Source organism: Sus scrofa, chromosome 10, assembly GCF_000003025.6.
Source record: "Sus scrofa isolate TJ Tabasco breed Duroc chromosome 10, Sscrofa11.1, whole genome shotgun sequence".
Taxonomy (NCBI): domain Eukaryota; kingdom Metazoa; phylum Chordata; class Mammalia; order Artiodactyla; family Suidae; genus Sus; species Sus scrofa.
The window spans coordinates 21,482,307-21,507,255 of record NC_010452.4 but is presented as its reverse complement, the minus strand read 5'-3'; the positions used below and the strand labels follow the sequence as shown (position 1 = coordinate 21,507,255).

At 39.5% G+C, this 24,949-nt stretch overlaps 1 protein-coding gene across 1 annotated transcript in view; it reads right to left on the bottom strand.

Moving 5' to 3' along the window:
• The window catches only part of PTPRC (protein tyrosine phosphatase, receptor type C), a 118,644-nt gene extending 94,372 nt beyond the window's left edge, over window positions 1-24,272 (bottom strand). The window contains 2 exon segments of the mRNA XM_003130596.6: window positions 23,915-24,030; window positions 24,112-24,272. Coding sequence (XP_003130644.5) covers window positions 23,915-23,987 — 73 coding nt within the window. The 5' untranslated portion in view covers window positions 23,988-24,030; window positions 24,112-24,272.

Genomic DNA, 24,949 nt, shown 5'->3' with positions numbered 1-24,949 from the left:
AGGATAAACGTTAAGGACCATTCTTACTCAAGTTAGGGCCACTACCACCTTGGTTTGGCTTTCTTACTGTACTGAAAAGAAGGACATTCAGAAAGGTGTCCGGAGGAGCAGGTGTACGCAGCAGGGCTGGGGTCAGAGGAATTCAGAACGACCTAGAGGAATGTGCGATCAGTGCCTCCTGCCTGCTGGGCAATTGTGCTGGGAGAATTCTCAGTTCCCCAGGAGCCTGATCACAGCTCAGGAGGCTGGGGCATTTCCTCGGCGCGGAGCCCTGGGCACTAGTACACAGACGCTGAACTTCCCCGGTAGCAGGTGGTTCGCGCCCGGGCTGCAGACCGTGGCAATTCGGCCCCTCCCTCCCACAGCTGTACAGAGGACACATGGTGGTGTTACAGCCGCTGCACAAAGGGGATGCTAGTCCAGAACGAGGGACTGAAATGAAGTCCTTGGCGTGAAGGGAGATACGGTAATCTTCCTAAATCCTATGGAAACAAGCAGGAAACGTAACTATCACGTGGCTAAGACTGTCTGTAGCATCTGTAAGGCTGTCCTAAGAAAGGAGAGACCAGCCTTGGAAAGGCACTAGATGGGTTTAGACCAGGAGTTCTCCAGAATAATAGAGGACTATTCTTTAGATTCTTCAGTCTTAGTAATTACTTTTTCCTTTCTTCTCTCTTCATCCCTTTCCATTCCTCCTATTGCTACCAAAATAAAGTCCCCCTACCTGTGGTGTTCCAGTCTAAAATAGAGGTTGATATTTATGTTGATACTAACACAGGTTTACAATTTTACATATTTATCCAAAAACACAGCTCCCAGAAGACTTCTAGTCAAAATGACTCAGGAATCAAAAGATTTGGGATCAAATCTTGGCTGTGCCTCTTACTAGCTATATAACCTCACACAGCCTCTTCAATATCCCTAAGCCTCACATTCTCTATCTATAAAATGGGGGAAAAATAAATGTATATACATTATAGGATTATTGTACCAATAATGTGAGCGGATGAAGATATGCATTACACCTACCATCTGGCACATTTCAAGTGCTAAATAGTGTCGGTAATTTTAATTATGATTCCTATTGAGATTATTATTCAAATAACCAATACAGCATGGAAGAAATTCTTCACTTGAACCCCATTAGGGGAATCCGTGGTGATTAGCGTTTAATGTGAAAAGTCAGTCTATTAATTAGATGGAGTAGCATCTCAATAGCCATCCTTTGGAAGATGTATATTTGTTGAGACAAGGTACCAGGTCTCTGAATGGCTATGTCCAACCCAGGTTGCCACACACTGAGAATGGAATTGAAATCCTGGAGTATTCAGAAGTGGGGGGGCACAGTGAAATACAGCATGAAAAATATAGAAAGCTTAAGGAAATGTGGGATATTTTTTCCTAATATTAAACAGTGCAGGTGAGGGAGGATACAAGAAATATATTTAAACACTTGAAATATTATTATATGGAAGAAGATATCATTCTATTTTATGCATTTGATTTTATATTATTCCATTTTATGCAGGTATAAGGACAAGAATTTTTTCCAGTTGGCTCAAGTCAGAGGTCCTCAAAGTGTGTTCTAAAGGCTCCAAGGGTCCCCAAGAAACTTTCAAAGTGTCTTCAAGGTCAAAAGTATTTTTGCTAATTTTTAAATTTTTTTAGATTCACCCACAGCATGCGGAAGTTCCCGGGCCAGGGATCAAACCCATGTCACAGCAGCAACCCAAGCTGCCGCAGTGACGATGCCAGATCCTCAACCTCCTGCTCTACCAGGGGACTATTCGAAACTATTTTTTATAATAACAGGATATTTTTTGCCCATTCTCTCTTTCCTTAGGAAGTATATTTCCAGAGACTACAGGGCATATGATACCCAATAGTTAAAATGTAACAGAAGATATGAGAATCCAGGTCTCTTCTACCAAGGTGGATATTAAGGGATTTGTGAAAATAAAATTTAAAAAATGCCACTGTTCCTGCTAGGTCTTTGTTTTGTAATATGTGATTATTTTTCATGAAAAAATGCTCCTTACATTAACATCTATTGAGTTTATTCTTCTTCTTAAACTAATAGTCAATAAATACTTTAAACTCTGAGGTTTAATTATCACTATGGCAAATAGATCACACACACACACACACACACACACACACACACACACACACACATGCTCTTCAGGGTCCATAATGATGCTGACAAGTGGAGTTTATTTTAAAGAGTGTTTAAGGAGGAGTACTAAGCTTAAAACACTTGAGGTCCATGAACTTCAGTCAGAATGGAGAGACTTTGAAACTGCAACATTTCAAATAATTTGAGCTGTTCACCACTCAAGTAAGCTTTTCTTTGACAACAGAACCTATAGAAACTAGTCAAACAGGGAGGGTAAGTGGTAAAAGGGATGCAGGCATTGACCTTAACAGCGTCGAAGATTTCTTTCAACTCAGATTGTGCAATTCCCTTGCAAAGAGAAATGGAAAGGGAGTTTCCTGAGAGTGCTGTCCCCGTGAGGCTGCTGTAGGAGTGGGCAGATAGGCGTGGGGTGGCAGGTGGGAGTTTGGGGTGAAGCAAAATGGAAGAGTCCTCCAGGGAGAGGGGGTGCAGTTCGATTCTCTGTGCCTGTGGTTGGTTCTCTGAGAAGAGGGTGAAGAGGCTCTGGGCTCACACTCAAAGTCAAAGTCACCTGCACTTCCTAAGGGACTTCCTCCTGGGAAGATGGAGGCTGGTTCCCCTGATGGCCTCACAAGCCTTCCCTGAACATTCCAGAAACTCATCATTAAAGAGTTGTTCCAAGAGGAAAACGGATCGAAGCCCATGTGGCTCATCTTTTGCACCATGTCACAGTTGGAAACCTGGTAATCTCTGCTCATTGTCCTGGTTCTAATATTTGTAAAGTGGGGAATACATATATTTCTCTCCTCTCCCCTACAATTTTAAATCGAAATGTAGACACAGCTGCACTGAAGATAAATGTGCAAACCAGGAGAACACAGCTCACAGGGGAAATGCAAATGATAAGCAAATGAAAAACACACACACACACACAAAAATCAAATTAAATGCAAAATTGAAATTTTAAGAGATACAAGTCACACCTATAAAATTAACACGTTTGAAAATGAGGCAAGTAAACTCTGGCAAATGTGGGAGAGAGGAAACTCATGTACATAATCAGGAAGAGCCTGGGCAAGGAAGTCTTTCTAAAAAACCACTTGTTCATATGCGTGAAGAAACAAACTATTCCTTGTCTTTGCTACAGAAATTCCAGGTTGAGGACTCTATCTTAAAGAAATGGTCATATACAATGGATAACACTTTCTGCATCACGTTAGGCATTTTAAAGAAATCTGCCAAAACATTCTTCTTTGACTGCAAGCCAATGAACTTGTTCCACAGAATATCCTTCAGGGCCAAATAGGTTTGGTTATCAAATACACACTGTGCATTTTCTGAGTCAGGTCCCCACCTGCTGTGGCCTCAGAATAAGCATTGGCCACTTCCGTGTCTCTGGGAGGAGCACACAGGAAGAGTCCACATGTCTTCCACCACTGCTGTGGCCCCTGACTCCTGGCACAGAACATGCTCATTTGTGGAGTATTTGGAGAAAATAAGCCAATGACTGCTGTGACACAGTGGGTGTCTAGTGACCATGACAATCAAAAAAGGCAGAGATCAAAGTATAAGGATGTTGGTTCCTGCTCCTCAGAGACTCCTCTGGATGCCACCCACATGTCTCCTGAGTCCATCTAAGTTTCCAACCTTAAAGAAATAGAATCTCATCTCTCTAAAAGTGTTTGTGTTACTTGGTGTAACTTGCCCCCTAATTTTAAGTTCACCATTAGGACTTTAAAAAAAATATATATTTCCTAAAATCTTGGCTAGGAAGAAAATTATCTTTCTGATGTTCCACAGCCAAGCCAGAACACTCCCCGCTGTGGTGGATATTTTCCACACACTCCTCCTGTAAGGTAGGACCACTCTCAAATGGTTGGCATTCAAAATGCTTTTCCTTCTAGAGACCTTGACTCCAACGGGTAGAGAGAACCAGGTTTCTGATTATCATGAAAACCTTTCAGGCAGTTGTACCATTCAAGTCTTTGGAGGGGGACTGAATTATCATAATTTTCCAGAAAATGGTATTTGAACAGAAGAGCAATTTCATTCTCTTGTCATATGTGTATTTGTGTGTGTGTGTGTGTGTGTGTGTGTGTGTGTGTGAGAGAGAGAGAGGGAGGGAGGTGGGGGGAGAGGCAGAGAGAGAGGGACGTGTTTTATTTAGGATTCCCAGGTCACAAATACCAAAGTGTTAACCACCTTTTGGGGGGGTGAGAGGGGACAGGAAAGGGAGGAAGAGGCACAGAGCACTTGTTACCTTGGTCTGTGAGACACCAAGTTAAAGGCTCTAGAACAGGGACCCCTTCACATGGAAGAAGCATTTTCTCATACGCTAGAGATTGGTAAGTCCTGGTGAACATTCTAGGCTGTCCAGGCCATTCTGTCTCCAGGAAGTGACACATTTATGCACCTTGTTGTCACGAGTTTAGTTATTCAGAGTACCCACCGCCTTACTTTAGCCCCCTCCTGATGTAAGAAAGTAACCTAAGAAGACATGGCTCCAGCTCAATGGTTGACCATTTTTCATCAGAGTACCAGTCCGCAGTACCTGTCTCTCTACAAAACAGTCTAAAATATTCCCATAAGAATGAATCGCCTCAAAGAGTTATAAGGGTTTGTTTGTTCATTCATTTCCTGTGAATCAATAAATCTATGTTTCAAAGCTGCCCTCTGATGCCAGGTACTAAGGATGTAAAGCCAAAGAGGAACTCTGCTGTGTAGCACTGGGAGCTATGTCTCGTCACTTCCGATGGTGAGAAATGATAATGTGAGAAAGTAGAATGGATACATGTATGTGTAACTGGGTCACCTTGCTCTACAGTAGAAAAAAAATGTATTGGGGGAAATAACAATTGATTACAATTTAAAACAAAAAGCCAATAAGGAAAAGACATTCTGGAGAGGCCCTGACAGGATTGCAGGGAGAAAGGAACACACAGATAAGGAAGGGCATTCCAAAGAGACAAGGATCAGAAGGGGTCCCTGTGGGCATTGGGAGGGGCGTGGATGGGGAGGCAATCTACACGCACCTCAACCTCTTCCCCAAACAGTGCAAAAACTGGGCAGTGCCACAAGTTGCTTGCTGGTATTCAGTTTAGTTTAACATTCATGGAGCATCGAAACATAAAGAGATGGATTCTGTAAAGCAGGGAAGAGAGGCTACCAATGCATAATTTTACGGCACATGGAGGAAGCCCGTGGTGACAAGAAACCTACAAGAATTCGTACAGGATGAAGGCGGGGATGTCAATCCACAAGCAGCCACTGTGAATGGGTCAAGAGCAACCAGAACCCTGCAAGGGAGATGCAGCTCCGAAACGGGCATTTAGCAAGAATGGACTTTCCTCTCAGACTTCTGGTATTTCCATTTGGGTGGAGATTGAAAACAAGTAAAGCAAACGTTTTCTCACAAGGTTTTGCAACTTCTGCTTCTGGGCTTGGTCAGAACCCGGAAGGAGCAAAAGAGACTAAAAGGAAAACATTGCTTATTTTCTTTTAAAGGACAATCAGTTTTTACCCACAAACCTAAGTACACCTCATTCAGGTACGTTTGGGCTTTTAGGTGAATATCTATAATGAATCTCTCTCTATTCAGAATGAAAAGCATTTTATTCTTGACAGCTGGTAGCTTAGCTGAGGGAGAAATAAAGTCTTCCTTGTGTGACAAGGAAGTAAAACAGAAAATAGACTGAAAACAGAAAATAGATTGACTTATAAAAGTCGAATTTCTTTTAGGAAAAAAAACCCAAACAAACCTAAAATACCAGTAATCTAGTGAGAGGATTCAGTATCGGAAAAGACTCGTTTCTCCATTAGTACACTCAGAAAAATTTAATGTTCTGAAAAATCAATGATCAACACTAGGATTAGGAAAAAGATGTGGGTAATCGTCTCTGCTCTAATAAGAAAAAGTTTTGGATTTCAGCCCAAAGTCTGCTTTACTAGGAAAAAAAAAAAAAAAGGACTGATCAAAATCTTGATTTTAGATATTCCTATGCATATATACAAGAGGCGTCAAAGGATTTAATTCTACCCTATGCTGCATTTCAAGGGTTCTCTAAGCACTAATTTAAATAAAATTGGTTGTCCCCCCTCTAACTGCATCTCCTTGTCTAGTGCCTTTGTCTAGCTACTCCCTGATAGAGTTCTGCCAGCTTTAACAGAACTTTCTAGTCACAGGATGTGGCTGCGTCAGTTTTTATCTCCATCTGGCAGAACCTAACCAACCTATGTGAGCTCTCAGCTCCCACTTTACAGCAAGTAAACTTTCCTTGTGTGCCCCCCCTCCCTCCATCTCCATGACAAGCATTTCTTGTAAAACCATCAGTCAGTAAACTTCCTCGGGGAACTTGTAGCAACGCCTGACAAAAAAAGTAGCCCTGTGAACGCAGAGCTGCACCAGTTGCTAAACAAGTTTCTGATCTCCCTTTGTAGCTCCTGTTCTTACCCTGCCTTGTATGAGGCTTTCACATCCTACCCGCATGTATCTGGATGCACTGGGGGAAAAATAGGGATGAAGAGGGAAAGAAAGGGAAGAAAAAACATCTTTCAATTTAAAAACTAAGGATAGTAGGTGTCTATTTCTTCCATGTGCAAGGAATGAAAAGACATCTGTGACCCTTCTTGCCATGAAACACTTAATGCTTGTTCCAGCAAATCTTATCAGAAACAACATTCACAGTTGAAATTGGTCTCAGAGAGGAACCTATGATGTGCAGCAGGTCCCTATTAATCTATGAAATAATAACTGAATTGTTGGTGTGCTTTGGAGGACAACGGATTAATACACGGATAATTGTTACATAAAAAAATGGAGTTCCCATCGTGGCACAGCAGAAACAAATCCAACTAGGAACCATGAGGTTGTGGGTTCGATCCCTGACCTCACTCAGTGGACTAAGGATCTGGCATGGCCGTGAGGTGTAGGTTGCAGATGCAGCTCTGATCTAGTGTGGCTGTGGCTGTGGCTGCGGCTGTGGCCACAGCTGTTGCTCTGATTGGACCTCTAGCCTGGGAACCTCCATATGCCGCAGGTGCAGCCCTAAAAAAAAAAAAAAAAAAGATACCCCTTACAGTCAGTAAATTTTTTTATATTGCTTTGTTACATCTTCTTAAACCTTTCCAATATTTACTAACTCAGGACTACAGTAAAAATCTCACCGGTGACTATTTCTGACCTTTTAAGTCAGAAATAGTCTGGTGGGTCCTTCCTGTTGAGCCAGCCAAGAGTTAACTTGGTCCTCTAGACTTGTACAATTAATGCTGCGGGAGGAGTCCTAAAGAAATGATTTCAGCTTAACCACTGGTTCTCGAGGAAGGTGGCAAGGGCTGGCAAAGTTTGCCCTTGTAGGGACATTTGGTTGTCCTGATGGTGGGGGAGGGGAGAAGGGGTTAGGGCTGCGGCTGCATCTAGCTTTCGAAGGCCAGGGAGGTGGGTGAACCATCCTGCCATGCAAGAGGCAGCCCAGCTATCCAGCCCCAAATACCAGGCATGCTCAAGAAGAGGAACTGGATCAGCAGTTCACTTCACTGAACAGGGAACTGAGGTTTGAAGACATCGAGGGATGACCCAGCCACACACATCAGAGTCTACATCTAGGCCAAAGGAATGGGAGGTAGCGTTTAGAGTCAGAACTTGTCCCTGAAGATTTAATCTGATACTCACCTCATTTTGCCAGGTAGACGCCTACGTACCTTGTGTGGACAGGAGGAATTCTGGACCAAGATCCCTCCTTGGGGGTATAAGACAGAACAAGTCCCTAGATGTTCTTGAGTTTCAGTTTTTTCATTTGTAAAATGGATGCATTAACATAGGTGATTTCTAGAGTCTTTTTATTCCTCTAGAATTGTCTTACTGTGCAACTAATAAAGATGCCCATTCATGTAGTCTCCCTCTTCCTTTTCTCTTTCTTTTTTAACTTTTTAGGAATCCCAACCCTCCAAGAAAGAGGAAATAGTGCTACTCATTAGAACACGAGAAAACCAAACAAAATAAAACAGCATTTTGACCAAAACTCGACTCTCAGTAAGCAGTGAAGAGCCTAAGAAAATTCAAGAGCACTATCTAAAAATAAAGCAACAGGAATAAAAGAGCCCCTCACCAGTCTCTGATTTTAAGAGGAAGATGAGGTCTCCTGGTCCTTTTCTATCCTGTGCACAGATTAACTTATTTCTATCATAAACATGCAAAGATAAAGACTATAAGAATAAGAGAAAAATCAGCCATGTAGGCAGCACGGTGTTCTTACAGATGTAAATGAATTTGTTGGGCAGATCCAATCCGTTGATACATTTCCTGAGGCAAAACAAGCTCCCAAGCTATTCATGGCTCTGTCATTCATTCTCAGTTGTTTCAAATAGCAGACAAGAAAAATTACCTCGTTTTTACATTTTAATTGTCATGCTCATGCATTTCGAGGGAGAGACCAAAGTTGCTTGCTATGTTGCTCTCTACTGAAAACTAAAGAGGTCCATAGATGATTCGCAATAATTGTAAAGTAGGACAAGAGCTGGAAAGAGAGAGTTCTCGTTTCACTAAAAACAAACCTGGTACCTATAACCTGGGTGCATAAATTTTAAATGCTATTTAAATTTTAAATACATTTCTATTATAACATAAGGGAAAGGCGCTGCAGATGCCAGGCTGCTGTTTCATTCCACTAGCTAATTTTTCTTTAATGGGAAGGAGAAAAGGCAACCATTTCTTTTTTTTTTTTTCTTTCCAGTCTTTCTTTTTTGCACAAAAAGAATTTTAATCTGACCCATGTGCTATCATTATTGTTAACCTCTGGACGTTTTAACAACATTTGGATGGACCTTCAATCAATTAACAGCATAAAGGAAAACATCTGTGGCCCTAATACTTTTTAGAGTGGCTCTTAACATTGTTTTTATAAGGAATTTAAAATGTATTTAATTAGAAAAAGCCACTGAAAATCCCACAATCCACTGTGTGTTAAAACAGTAGATATTAAAATCATGTCAATTTTACTAACAACCATGAGGCCTGTGTATCTGTACGAAAAGATTATTAGAAAAGTCAGCGGAAGGAAATATTTTCCTGTCATCAAATCCAGATGTTCAGCTCATAAAATTGAGGCCTAGAATGAAAGGCAAGTTATAGTATCTGACATCCTTAGGAAGTGTTACTTTTGAGAAAATTCATGGCCAAGGAGAGCCAAAAAGGACTTTTAAATGAAGGTACACTTTTCTTTTGTTTTAAAAGAATTACAGTAGTATCTTCTACATTAAATATGGAATGGAATAAAATGATGTTATCATTTTATATGAATATACGTTCAAATACATCGGAATTAAAATAAAAGGCACATGGATTTTTTTCAGAAATGTTATATAAATACTTTGATTGAAAATATAACAAAGGCTACTCTTTGAGCAAAAAAAAAAAAATAGATCTATGATAAGCATTTTCTTTCATAAACTGACAAAACAGACACCAAAGAGTCCATTTAACCAGGGTTTGGTGGTTGCATTGATTTTTTTTTTTCTTTTCTTTAGTCCAATTCACTTTAGAAAATATAGATGTTCATAGAATAGTTTAATTATAAAATCAGAGTTCATGTTGACAGTGGCTGAGCATTCTCTCTTGCTGTATTTTTGATTTATAGATTCATATGCAAACACCTCTTGTTTCTGAAGTCAAGACCTCAACTTTTACGCCACTTCTTAAAGTGAAAAACCAAAAAAGAAGCTAATGATGACAGTAATAACAGAACTGGGTACTCTTTTATAGCTTTCCAAAAGCTTAAATAAAGGAAGTATCCCTTATATGATTTCATGTTATTACACTTTGTAAAGTGCCTTCTCATTCCTTTTCTGTAACCACCCCCTACTTGGAGATGTGACTATTAAAATTTAGTTTAAGAGAAGGCATTCTTTAAGGATGGCAAAAGAGTCATTTTGGATTCTTTGAGCATAAGGCATTTGTGTGTGTGTGTGTGATTTGAAAATTGACTAATTAAGGTAGATGGGGAAAATAGGTATAGTTAAATGGATGTTTGTAGAAAGCATCTTTAGTGTTATAATGCTCCTGAAAAATAGAATGTGACAAAACGGGCACAGATTGTACGCTGGACAACTAAAGTGATTCCTATGATTTTTATTTCCTCATCTTTGACGTTCTCCTTCCATTGTATCTGGCTTAGGCCACAGCCCTCATCACAGTACCACCTCCCAGCCTTAGCACAGGCATCATCTTGAATTTCAAAGGTTTTGGTGATTTTCTGTTGTAGGTCACCCTGAAAATGATCTCCCTCCATTAAAAACCTCTCTTTCTTGGACCTGTAGGTGGACTCATGGGTTCCATTTGTTCTAAAGTTACCAGGGAGCAAGCAGGCATCACAGCTATTCACACTGGAAAGGCGCCTAGCACTCTTTGATGTAGGTGGAAAGTCATTTCCCTCCTTGGAACTTTTATCCCCCTAACAATAGGCAAATAAAGGGATATTTGCTCTATAATTGAACTCACACATGTGAATATGGATCACTTAGGGTCACCAGGATTTTATCTCCCTACTAGTTACATACAGGTAGATTTGGGGCATGCCAGCAACTATGCTATCTGATTCACTGATGATAAACGCACATGCATGATTATCTGTTTCCCACACACTAAGATACTGCCTGCAATAAATGGCCCTCTTTCTCTCATTCCCTCCTCCGCACCCAACCCCCAGCTTGCAGGCACTCGTCATGAAGCAGAGGTACCTAAGTGATGCTCTATATCCATATGAAAACACAGCAGGGCTGGAAGAGAAAGTTGTACCTTTTTTTCAACTTAAGCAAAATTCCATAATACAAAAATAAACATCAGTCATATTTAGATGTCTTACTCTTTGGGTTTAATCTCAATTCTGCTATCCTCTATGAAAACTAGAGACCAAGGACCATTGGGACACTTATTTGCTACTCTGAAAAATTCTGAATGTAGGAAACAGAGGGAGGTGAGATGGCCACAGAGCAGGTGAAGCATCGTGCAGGGTGCCAGGCCCACAGAAGGCGTCCCGGGCTTATTCCTTCTCCTTCCTTCCCCGTCTTAGTACTTCAAATTAGAACAAGGAAAATGAAATTTAGCTATCCCCCCTTGAGGGGGCAATAATCAGTAAATCTTAGGATAAATTTTGGGAAACACACTAAGAGATACAAGAGCATAGGTTGGACTTGACAATGGTTTTTATACCTATGTGACCTGAGACCATACTTACAGATGTGGACGTGATGTATGATCAGCACTGCTTTTCTTGCAGGTTAATTCCCAGTGAACACAAAGCTAAGTTGCTCTAAAGATGTAACCCTAAGAAAACCTGCCAAGCCTGGACGTGAAATCTTATTTATGTATGACCTCAAAAAGGACAAATCTCTACTTATATGCTGCACCTTTATCAAGGCTTCAGGTTCCACTTAATATAAGCCTATGTGAGAGCCAGTTGCTGTCGATTTTCTCAAAGAAACGAAGGATTTAAAACTTGCTTTAGAAATTTAGCCTCTTACAGAGAAAGGCAAATATTATATGAGATCACCCATATGTGGAACCTACAAAATGAGCACAAATGAATCTATATACAAAACAGAAACAGACTCACAAGCCTAGAAAACAAACTTAACAGTTGCCAAAGGGGTAGGGGGGGGAGGAGCATAAATTAGGACTATGGGCTTAATGGATACAAACTACTATGCATAAAATTGAGTAAGCAACAAGGATTTACTATAGGACACAGGGAACTGTATTCAATATCTTATACCGGAAAATAATCTGAAAAATACTACCTATCTGAATCACTTTGTTGTATATATAAAACAAACACAATATTGTAAATCAACTGTATTTCAATTTAAAAAAAAGAAATAAGCCTCTTAAGGGATGAATTAGCTCTCAACAAACCCCCCAACCTGTCCAAGTATTGGCTTAAGTAGTATTTAAAGATACTTTTATCATTAAGAATGAAAACCAAGTCCCCACTGAGGGAGTCAACACAGCATTGTCTTTTTAAGACATTTTTGGTTAAATCCCCAACTCACTAGTCTCTCAAGATATTTTACATGGATTTTACTAAAACAAATTACTTTAAGTTGCACCTTTTTTAAGAGCTAAGATAGCAAGGAATATATATGTGTATATATGTGTATACACATATGTATAGCGTACATATGTAGAAGACATTTAATTCTCCCCAATATTATTATAACTTCCTTCATATTTACTTTTGTGCCAATATTAAAGTTCAGTGGGAGTATTTGGCCATGAATTACTATGTTCACAATCACTGTTCAATAACCTTTCAAGAGGAGACATGAATTTGGATTTTTAGTAGAATTTACTCGTTTCTGGTGATATGCCAGCAAAGAGGTTAAGCCCTTCACAACCATCACTTCTTTTTTTTTTTCAAGATCAAACTTCTTTTTTTTTTCAAGATCAAAAGTAAGATACTCTTCTCCTTTCCCTCATGGGCTGCACCTTCTCCCCTTCTGCTCCAAAACCTCCTTCCAATCTCTTTAAACATGTAGTGTCCCCAGGGCTCAGGATCTCCTGTACCTGAGCATTCTTCCAGCGCTCTCAGAGTCGTCCCTGGTCTCTAAATCTCATCTGCACACAGTGACTTCCAATCAAGACCTAGGGAGCCCTCACTCTCTGCTCCAGCTAACTTGCTGATGTCCAGTGGGAATTCTAGCATTCCCAAGGACAAAACAGAATCTTAATTATCACCCCCTACCTGAGATGTTTCCCATCGGGACTGCTCATGGCGAAAAAAAAAATAATAATAATAAGCTCATTCTGTAAAACTTCCCAGTTCTCTTCTGCACAGCAAGTACCCTGGGTCCTGTATGAATCTGTCTTTTCTTTTACTGTCCACACTTGGTTCAGACACCCACCTCTTACTCCCTTTTACCCACTCAACTGGCTGCTAACTAGTCCCTAGGCTTTGTCTTACCTCCAGTCTGCTGTTTCACAGCAGGCGGAGTAGTGTCTTAATATGGAAAAACAATTTTGGGCAGTCCCCGCCTAAGCATTCCAAAGGGCTTCTTCCCATTGCACTCAGGGTGAGGCCACATTCGTTCCACTCCCAGCAGGCCTTGCGGCACCTGCTCTCTCGGCTTCTCTCTCCCTCCTCTCCACACACCTCTCAGCCTGTACCCTACATACTGCAAGTCTCCGACCTCCTTCCTGTGCCTTGAATCCACCAATCGTTTGCTTTGTCCAAACGTCTTTGCACCTGCTAGTTCCTCGTCACGTGAATCTTTACATGCCTGTCGGCCAACACGTAGCTTAACGACACTTCTTCAAAGACGACTTCTTTGATCACACTGTCTCAAAAGTCATCCAACCCCCGGTCAGACCAGTCTCTATCATATGAATAATACTGCTTTGTTTCACAACGCTTAACCGATATCTGAAATTGTCCCAATGCCATGTTCGGTTTTTTGCTGTCTCTCTTGCTAAGATGAAAGCGTCGTGAAAGCTGGTACCTTTTCTGTTTTATTTACCACTATGTCAGCCCTTAGCATAGTTCCTAGCACATAGTAGGGGCTCTCAAAACAATGGCATCAGGGAATAAATTGACTCATTGAAGAAACCACCGCTATTGTTCCTAGTCTACAGATAAGGAAGCTGAACAATTTCAAGGTAATTTGCCACTGTTTCATGAGTGGAAAGCTCAGAATGGAGCCCAGGCAAGAAGGAACAACTAATGTCTTAAACCCTTTAAAAGTAGAGCTCGTCTGCCTCTGACATTTCTATCATTCTCTCTAAATCACTTCATCAGCTCCCTAACCCTTTTCCTTCCCACACCCACCTCTCTCCTCTCATCCCTCCCTTTCACAGGCAGAACTCTGAATTGATGTCTTTCACTTCCTTTATGTTTTCTTAGCCCTTCTAGATCTGGATGCTGCCTGCAGTATCAAGGAGTAAATTCAGAAAATAAAATCATGGATCACTGGAAAGTAGAAAGACAGGGTTTATTGGGCATACCTTAAAATCTTAGTTTAGAAACCAAGAGGGGGTTTGGACACCCAAGTCTGAGAAGCCAAAGTAGAAACCAAATCAGAATTATCTGATTGGCAGCCCACCTTCATCATAGTAACCAAACAACAAACAGATTTTTCTTTACTTTCCCTGAAGTCATCACCAGCTTGTTCCTGGAGTAGGAGACTGTAAGATAGCTCTACCTGGTTCATTTAAAATGCGTCTTGGATGACTATGAAAAGCTTATCTGGTGTTAACACTTCTTGGAATCAGATGAGAACCTCATGCATTTTCCATGATCGAAGTGTTTAACAAAGGTCAAGTAACTTCCCTTGCACTTCAAAAAAAAAAAAAAAAAAAAAAAAAAAAAAACTCTATATTATATACTTTGGTAAATTAGTCAATGGCTTTCCCTTTCTGTAATGTCAAATACAATTTATGTAGGGGGAAAATCCATTATTTCCATCATATCACTCACCTGGAGGCAGACTTTGTGAACCTTTTCAAGATGATATTAACACATCACTTTTGTGTTATTAATGTGGCATCAACATTCATAGTAAAGACAAATTAATCAAAGATGTCTTTCTGCTTTTTCTAGGAGACACAGCCTTTGATCTTGCTATAGATAGAGATGTGGCTCAGTGTGCAGTGGTTCATTCATGTAGCGAGTCAGGAGGTTGGGGATTAATGCATATTTCACACAAATGAGCCCCAAGAAACTATCAACTGCCCTTCGGTCTTGCTGTGATTTGCCTGCCATCATGTAGTCATGTCCTGAGTTACCTGATTGCTAAGCTGACCATTAAGAAGACAGAAAAAATAGACGCAGAGTCAGATAGACTTAGCGTGAAATCTCAGCCTTCACCCCACAACTCCCCAGTCCTTATGAGCTGGTGACCTTGGAAAATTACTTTGGATGATCTCCCAAAACAATTGAGGATTTATTTATGTGCTGTGTGTATATTTAAGATTTCTCTCCAAGTGAATCTTTTATTCTCAGTTTAGGTCATAAAGCAAGCAAACCAAAACAAATGCTCTGGTTCCTTTTCAAATCTACCACTTTCACTTATTAAATATCTAAACATAATCTACACGACTCAGTGGCAGCTCCAAAGCTTCTAGAACCAAAGAATTCTTATTGGAATGGGGGTCTAGATGTTTCACTTAAATAGTGTACTAGATGTAGATTTTAGAGGAATAATTTATAATGCATCAAGCATTGAGAACACAACATAATGATCTGTTTCAAGGTATATGATTACTTTGAGGAGGAAGCTTACAGAGAACTTGGAAGATTTAAAATGTCTATACCAAGATTACACACTTCACAAGGAAAGACACAGGATACGGGATTCCCAGCTCATGGTATGGGAAAAACACCCATAAAACATTTGCTCATTCAATGAATAAATAAATAAATCGATTTAGCTAGCCTGGTAAAATGAAATTCTCATCAAGCGTTTAGGTGATGAGTAAGGATAATCTGTGAGATTTTAATTTTTCCCGTGTACTCATTTCTGAATGTCTCAAGTTGCCTAGAATAATCATGGTTTACTTAGAGAAAAAAATGGGAGATGCAATTTTATACACAGGAGCACGTGTGTGAAAGAGAGAAGGAGAGGGGGGGAAGAGAGAAAGTAAAACAAGATGTGAGCGAGGGTTTTAAGCAATTTTTTTCTTCCTTCTAGTCCCTGAAATTTTTTATCACGTAGAAGTTTTATCATGAACAATTCACTTAAGTCATGACAACAACAAAAGGACAATTTAACGTGTTTGTGTGAGTTGTTGAGTACTTTCTACTTACAGGATCAGGCTACTGTGACAGACCATCCACTAACTCCACACACTGGCAAATGAGCAAAGACCCACTGAAAACCTGCAGGAGCTCACCAGCTACTGTGACAGGCAGCCAGATAAAGAGATGGCTGGGGAGCACCATCATGTTGGAGGAGCACTGATCCAGGTGTGTCTGGGGTGGAAAACCAGGGGACGTGCAGGAGGACTGCCTGGAGGAAGCAACCTTTGAATCCAACGTAGAGGAATAATTATAATTTTCCCAGTTTAAAAAAAAAAATGATGGGGGGAAGAAAACACAACTGTTGGTCAACAGTCTGGAGGCAGGTAAACATTATATTTTTAGAAAAATGAAAGTTATACAAAGAGTATAGAGTACATGTCACAAAGTAGCTCCAGATAAAGCTGGAGAAAACTGGAGGGATTAAATCTGAACCACGTGTGTGCCATGGTAATGGCTTTCATGTTTCCTAAATGCACAAGGACCAAAGGAGGAGGATGTGACACCTTATTTTGACTTTAGCCGCCATTGGACTTGAGAACGTTTTAAACTTATGCTGAATCTCCTATTTATTTTACTAACTTTATTCTACAAGTTAGTAAGAAGTTGGCACAAATGAAAGCGAATTAAAGTGCAACAATGCTAAACTCTACAGCAGTCCTATAAATAGTTCCTGAAGTTTGCACTGGCTACCTGAGAAATAACCCAAACTCGCAAAACCTCAAAAGAAATCTTTCAGAAAGAGCTCACAATGACAAAATGGATGCAACGAATAGAACCAGCAACAGAGAAGAGATCTGACAGTGGCTATTACCTCCCAACCTCGAATTGGATGAAGGTGAAAAATTATATGCTATAAATTATATTTCATATAACACTGACACCCAAAGAAAATAAAAAAAGAAAGAAACCAACACTGGCTAAAAGTGCACACAGGAAATGTTGCATCTGACTAAAAAGAAAAATGAAAACTTCGGGGGACATTTCAACCTGTGTTGTTTGACTAGGAAAATTGCGCTTAGACAAATCCCATAAAGGAAAACTCCCACAGGCATACACTACCATCGGTAAAATGTGATGTGGATAAGAATCGATTCATGAATTTAATAACATTTGTAAAAAGTCAATAAAAATAGATGCCATTGAACGTTGGTGCAGTACAATAAAAAAATGGAAAAATTGGTAATGAGCTAATCAGGTTATATAAAAAATACTTAGGAAATTAAATTGGCTTCATAGCGGGATCTGTGTATGTGTGTAAAATCTATTTTCAAGGAAAATTCATAAATGTTGACATATGCTAATTCAGTGTTTATTTACATAAACGTTGAGTCAAAACACCCTTGAGATCGCGGGACCAGTATATTCTCTGTCCCATGGGGAGCCATTGGCAGAGGGATGGACAAAAGTGAACTTTGCCTTTTGCAAAGATTATCTTGGTGAGGATGCAAGGAGGCAAGGTTTCGGCTAGCGTTCCAATAAGAGGTTGGAAGCCCCTTTAAAAATGAGCTATGGCACGGGATGGCTCTATCAACAATTTAAGAGGTAGAAGCCAGGGAAACTGAAAACCCCTAGATGGGTGGGGGTGGGGGGGAGATACAAAATTGCAAGAATTCGAAATTCTACAACAGCTCGTGCCTCTGCCACCCCACCTCCCCGGTATCTTCTCAGAATCTCTCAAAGGAAGAGATATGATCGGGATCATGTTTCCGTGTGAAGAGCTGTGCGCTGAGATTTCAGGCGATTCCATAAATGTAAAACTTTGCAGAGCACCTCATAGTTTGGTTTCTAAACATGTTCACAAAATAGTATCACTTTTAATGCTCACAACACTTTCTCGATGAGGAAGCTGTGTATGAGAGACAGAAAATGATTAGGACCCAGACCGTGCAATTCATCAAGTTTGATTTCCAAAGCATTTCTCACTCCAACTGCTATGCTCTTCTCCAACTGGGAATGGCTTCTGGCTCATTTCATATGCTGCTTTATACTTCTTTCATCAGTGAACAAACGATTTTTTCTTTAAGTGGAGATGTTTAAAATATGGTGCCTTGCTATTGTCCCTTTGATAGCTCTTAACATTATGGATATTTATACAGGCGTCTCTAATCCATTTTCATGACTATCAGGACAAATGTGGGTGGGTTTTTTTTGTTTTTTTTTTGTTTTGTTTTTAATTTACCATGCAGAGAACGTCTTCTTATCTATTAGTGATTTTTATCAAATTCACCTTACCGGCTATTCACTTCCTAATGCTCCATATGAGAATGATGCTGAGTTGCCCTCAGCTCTTAATTTCTGCTCCAGAAGGTCACTTTGTTGGAGGCTTGATGATTTTCCTCCAGGGGCTCATATTTTGGTTGGGAGTAATTAGGAATGGCCATCACTGCCACTTGAATATCACTGCAGGTGGCTATAATTTTGTGACCCTTGCAATATATTTACAGGGGAAACTGAAGTTTTAGGCAAGTAACTTTTTTTCACTTTAGCTAATTATGTGTCCTTTTTAACAGGAAATAAATGTTTAGTCTTCAAACCCTGCCTAGCTCTTCACCATAAATTATGTTTCAGTCTGTTGGAGTTTGGGTCTTCAGTAAAGCATCTAATAAAAGCTTTGATAATCTTACTGATTATTTTTTTCCTAAAGCTAATACCCTGAAGATAGTATGGATGGACATGAAAGATGCTTAAGTATTTCACTAACACTGACTTAGTATATACTTATGATGGTTGCAGCTGAAAGAGTAGGAAGGTTTTCATTTCTTTATTTGTTCTTGTGTTTGCTGGCATTCTTGAGAACACCCATAATATTCTGCTTACAGTAGCCCTTCCCCAGACTCTTGACAGACTGAAATTGAGATAACATGCTGCTATGGACAAGACATGCCTATGATTCTCTAATATAAATATTGGTAAGGATTGTGCCCACAAAAGCTAATGATTACTATAACTTTTATTTCTGTATAATTCGGAATTATGTAGAAACAGATGGTACACAGTATTGCTAAATAAGTAGCCTTCAATATTTTCTTGTTCTCTTCATCCTTCCATAAAGCTCTGGTCTTTATGTATGCAAAATTTATATAACACTGATCCTTTGGTGAGAGGCAACAAATATGCGCTTGGGTGTCTTGTGCTGACAGCAAAACTCTTTTGAAATTAGTTGGAACTGAGATTAAGTTAAATTTCCCTTGTCTTTTCTCCTGTCTAACAATTCCTATAAGCTCATAAGACGACTGAAAAAAATGAAAGGTCTGTGGCGATGACACTTTTCTTTCTCTGCAGCAGTCACGTACATACACGTGGTCTGAACACACAACGTTGCCTGCATTAGCGCTGTGTGTTCACCCACCTGCCTGCAAATCTCTGCTCTTTACCTACTCAGACGGATCGAAAGTCATCCTCCCATTAGCTAGTGAGAAATGATGCCCAGACTGCCACAGACTTTCTGTGTGCACGCTAGGCAACTGGCAAAGTGAGCTGTCTTCCACCTTGAAAACAGTTCTTTATCAGCACTGTACTAAGCGCTGCCCATGTGGGTACCAGAGGGCTGGACCTGACTCCGGATGTCCTGTTCCCGGCTCTATGAGTACCCACCTCTGCATCCCTTACTTTCCTGCCCATGGACCTCTGGACCTAAAAGGAAAACTGATGCACCAATGAAATGCCGCTGGCAAGACCATCCAAAGAGTAGATCAAGGGAATATCTCTCAATGACGGATTTTTAAGAAATCAGGAGGCTCCTTCCAGATACAAGATGAAAGAAGGAGATGAAAGAAGGAAAAAGGAACCCAAAAAAGGCAAAGCCCATAAATATCTACATCCTAAATTATTTTATTTAATCTTGGTAAATTATTTCACTGCCTCCACCCTTCCACGTTGCCTCTGGTTAATGTTTTCATCTCATGTTTCTTCTTTTCCTGTCCTTTTTTTTTTTTCTGAAAATGTTCTTATCCTCCCCCTTCTCCTCCATTATTATAATCTGCAGTTTTGTCAAGAAACGCCCATTCCTTTTTCAGGCCTGGTGAGAAATCAAGAACAGGTGATACAAGAAAAGACGGGTTGCAGTGGCAGCAATGCTCTGATGGCAAGTAATAATGCCAACCGCAACCAATCGAAATAGTCTGTGAAGAATGCCAAGGAAAGGTGATAATAAGGATTCAATTTCAGGGGAGCTATGTTGTGGCGAAAGTGACGGAAGAGAAGGTTAGAGGGGAAATAGCCTTTGCACAGAGCTTCAGAAGTCTCAAGGAAGTATAGAGAGGCCGATTGTTGCAACAACCTCCTGCCTGTTCTGTTTTAGTCAATCCGAAAAGAAAAAGGAAAAATAAATACATAAAAGATCCCTGCTCCCAGCCCTGCTCCTAGCCTGTTGGTGGACTCTGAGGTCTGGCAAGAAGTTTAGAATGTCTGCCAAGGCAATGAGATGTGTCAGAGGGTGGTTGTTGGTTTTTGTTTTTTTTTTCCCTCTTTTAAGTGTTTAAGTTGTAGGACGTGAAAAGAGATGGATGAGACTTCAGACAGATTAGGAAGCAATTCCCACATTGCAGGTGAACAATGATAATGGCACACATGAAAAAGATGGCAAAGGCGATGAAGGGGGGGCTGAGAGATGAAAAAGTAAAATGATAGACCTTGGGGTCTGTATATTTCAAATTCTCTCTCACCCTTGCGGTTCTTTTTTTTTTTTTTTTTTCTTTTTTTAAATACAACAAAACAAGATTAAATTTAGGAAAGAGAGTAGGTTCCACCCCTCCAAGGGGTGAGTCTGGACACAGAGAGTCTGGATCAATACAAAGTGACGGTAAGGACGTCTGAGAGCAGGAAACAAGAGTAAAACTGGCTGAGGACCGAGGCTGGAGGAAACAGAATATTTAAAAACAGACAAATATGTGCAAACTATTACATCTAGACTGGATAAACAACAAGGTCCTACAGTATAGAACAGGGCACTGTATTTCATGTCTTGCGATAAACCATCATGAATAAGAATATGAAAAGAATATACACACAAACTGAATCATTTTGCTGTAGAGCAAAGCTGAACGCAACCATGTAAATCAAATATATTTCAGTATAATCATTTTTTTAAAGCAGACAAAGATGGAGAGCCAGTAGGTAGAGGATAGACAGGCCCATATATACATGTGTGTATTATGTAGCTTTTATACACACACACACACACACACACACACACACTTATAACTGCTATGTCTATATATGTGTGTATAACTATAGGCATATGTAAGTGTACAAAGCAGTGTAGAAATACCTATATTCTTACACTAGTTACTTGTCAATGATACAAGAAAACCATGCAGCCCAGAGCAGAGCAAAGACTTAGCTCAAGCTGAGTGTGCCGACCCAGTGCTTCGTTACCTAAAGCAAGTGAGGAATAAGAAGGCAGATCCCCAGCTTCCCCTTACTGGGCCACTAACAAAATGCATGTCAAATTCTAGCAGCGTGAACGGTCCCAGGCAGATGTGTACTGGGAAAATGTTTCAAAAACTCCCTACCTAATCACTCTCATGCCCCCACATTTCTCCCTTGTCGTGTATTTAAGACTTAATAGGATGGGTGATCCAGTTCCATTCATCATTTGTATTGAACACCTACAAGGTGCAAGAGAAAGTACATGTTTGTAACATGAGCTATTTCTTTTTCAAGTAGATGGAAAAATGAAAAATTATGTCCAGGAAACGACTCTTAACCGTTATGACTCATAACTCACATAACTTGTGTATGCATAGCTGTTATGTTAGGACACAGCAGACTGGCCTGGCCTTACACCTTTATTTGAGGGAGAGACCCCTCTCCCCAACCTGAATTCTCAAAACCATCACTGTCCCCTAGAATTACTTAGAAATTTAAAAAAAAGTGTTGGTTTCCAGTCATCATGGCAAAGAGGCACAGCAAAGAGGTTACCAACGTCCCTGCAAAACTCAATCCAGCATTGGTACCGTCCCAGCAAAAGTTAACTATGGTCTTGCCCATATTTGTATTTTTTAAGTGATTAAATATCACATCTGAGTTGTGCGTCAAGGTATGCATTGCTGTCTCTCTCCATTTGGCTCCATTTCTTTAGGCCTTTAGAATACACAATGTAAATGCGATGCCTCATACTTCCTACAAACACTAAACTCAATTTTAACACATCAAGTTAAAACCTATAATCCAACTGAGTAATAAAGAAAAGTATATAATTTGAAGCATTAATAACTGCCAAAATTATGTATTGAATCACAAAATCTCTCTCGAGACCGAAAAGGGTGATAAACAAGATGTGCACACCTGGATAAATATATCTATATATTTCTCCAAAAATGAGTGTGTGTGGCAGGAAGACTAGAAAAATGTCTTCTCTCAATATTTGTGTAAACAAATGCAGTTAAACTTGACCTTTCAAAAGAAATCTACATATATCTATCCATTTAGTCATAGTATAAACTATTCAGCAAAATTGGCTTAAAGGTTTCTAGAACACTTTAGACCCCTATTCAGATTATAAATTCAAAGATGTTTCTTATGGTAAAAATCCTTAGCAGACTGAGTTGAAATTTTTTATGGTGGTTTGCTCTGTGACCTAAAAAATGTTTCTGTATTTCTTTCTGCTCATTTAGAAATGTTTTGCATCAGCTCCTGAGTGATAATTTTTAATAAAAATTTGCTCTGATTTATGATAATATTACCACCCTATTGAACTTATTATTCTTTATACATTATTTTTATTATGATAAGCAACTTTACAGTGATGGTCACTTGATAAACATTACATGTACTAAGACAAAATGCTGTACCTATATGAACATTTTTAATCTATTTTTGCAGCACTATGCACACTGCTTTCTACTGTCCTTGGGTACACAAAATGTAAATGAACAGTGTAGCATGCTCAGGAGGTAGCTACGGCCCCGGCTCTTAGAGGAAGGGAGAGTGGCAGAAAATGAAAAAAAAAAAAAAAAAAAAAGATTTCAAAGTGAATTACAGTAAGCAATTTTTCAAAAAATAATGTTTCCGGTTTTCTTTTGATTTATTTTGAAATCTCCCACAACACCATTTTAAATATCCTTTCAATAATTAAAAAAAAATAACTATAGCATAAGGAGGAACGGTACATAACAACCAAAATGTACTCCCTGACCCAAACTGAAACCACTCAAGAAATACCCATGAAATAGATCATAAGGGTAAAAGGATCTCAAATTTGAATAGGTACCAGAGGTACATTCAGTTCCAATTTTCTATAGAATACAGCATTTGCATGATTCTCAAGAGTTTAAGTATTTTAGTCTCATTAAGGTTCCAACAGTTAGGCATCACCCAGGAAGGGCGGTGGCCCCGTAAGAATTTTCAAAGCAAATAATCATCAAAACTATGGTGAGAAACCCAAACCTTGATTTAAAGTATATTCTGTGATAAGAATTTGCAACAAGTCAGTATTTAACTGAATACCCCTGGGTATTATTTTAAACTACCATACAACAAAGTATTCAATAAAATATTGTATTCATAATCAAAATTTGAGGAAGCAAACTCCTGGTCCGAAAAGGAGCTCCCAGGCAAGCAAAGCCATATTGCGACTTTTCAAAATCCATGCTTTGTTAAAAACACAAATCTTACTTCTTTTGCTTTTAAAATTTCCTCAGACTTTCATAAACTTATATTTGTATATTTGGAAAGTCAAGTAACAACGTTGCATTGTAATGTCCTTGAACAGTTTGTAAACCAAGATAGGGAGAGACCATGTTTGTCTTTTAAATTGTGATTTTTTTTTTTGGCCAAATATGTATGCCTTTTTAAACAGAAACAATGTATTCTGTCACACAGCAAGCTATGTCTCTCTGAGCAACAATAGCCTTGACCATTTTACAGCTTGTTTCCTATAGTCAACAACTCTTAACTTATTTTCAAACCAATGTCCTTCTACCAAAAAAAAAAAAAAAAAAAAGAAGAAGAAGAAAAGAAAGAAGGAAAAAAAAAAAAACACCTAAGGAAATATGAATTTCCTTGCACTTACCTGTAACAAACATTGCGGTGTCCAGAAAGGCGAAGCCAAATGCCAAAAGTTTAAGCCACAAATCCATGGTCATATCTGGAAATCAGCCGTATTCCTGTGAAACACCATGCGTCCTTCTGAAAGGCAAAATAATGGTTATCTCCGTGAACGTGTTTCTCTGAGAAACCAAATCAAAAATAAAAGAAATGAAGGCATACTCTTCACTGGCGTCTTATCAGAGAGGGAGCAATTTCCTTCTCTGCTACCCTAAGACCGAACCACTCGCCAGCTACATGAACTGCTAGGTGGTGATGTCAGATTCGGTTTTAGTAACTTCTCCAAAATGCTCTAAAGGGGTCCTCTTTACAGGAAGTCAAGAAAGTTGTTCAAAGTCACTGCAAAGACATCTTACTTCCTTAATTCAAGTAATTAGGCTGAGTTAGCGGGCCTTTTAAGAGATTTTCCCTTCAAGGTAGGTGTGCTTTAAGCATCCACATAATAATTCTCATGGAGTATTCATTGCCATGAAAAAACACCATATCCCCCCCCAAGAAAAAAATCCCTAACATTCTTACCTAAAAGATGATAACACAGAATCAGCAAAGCAAAATGGGGGTTAAGAGGATATACTAATTGAATGAAGTTTTAAAATGCCTGTCTTTGTGTTACAATGACCAAACGAATGAAAAAAATAAGCAGCTATCTGGTTATTTTTGCCCATCAGTATCATTTACCAGGAAGGCATTCAAAACCCAGCAATAATGACAATTTAGCCATCCAACTATATCCTATGCAAAAAGTACTCTCAGAGAGCTTAGCAGTTTTGCCCCCAGAGCTTTCACAGATATCCCTGTGGGGCCAGGGATGGAATTGGAAAGTCACTTCAACTTCAGCAAATCTTGCTTCAAAAAATGAATGCTTCTTGACTTGAGAAATTCTTGGTGCTGCTGCTGAGGGAAAGAGACCCATCATATTAAAAGTTGTCTTTTACCAAAGTTAACACACACCCCCCCAGCAGTGCTTTCCCAAACTTTCAGATTAAAAGACAACAAATAA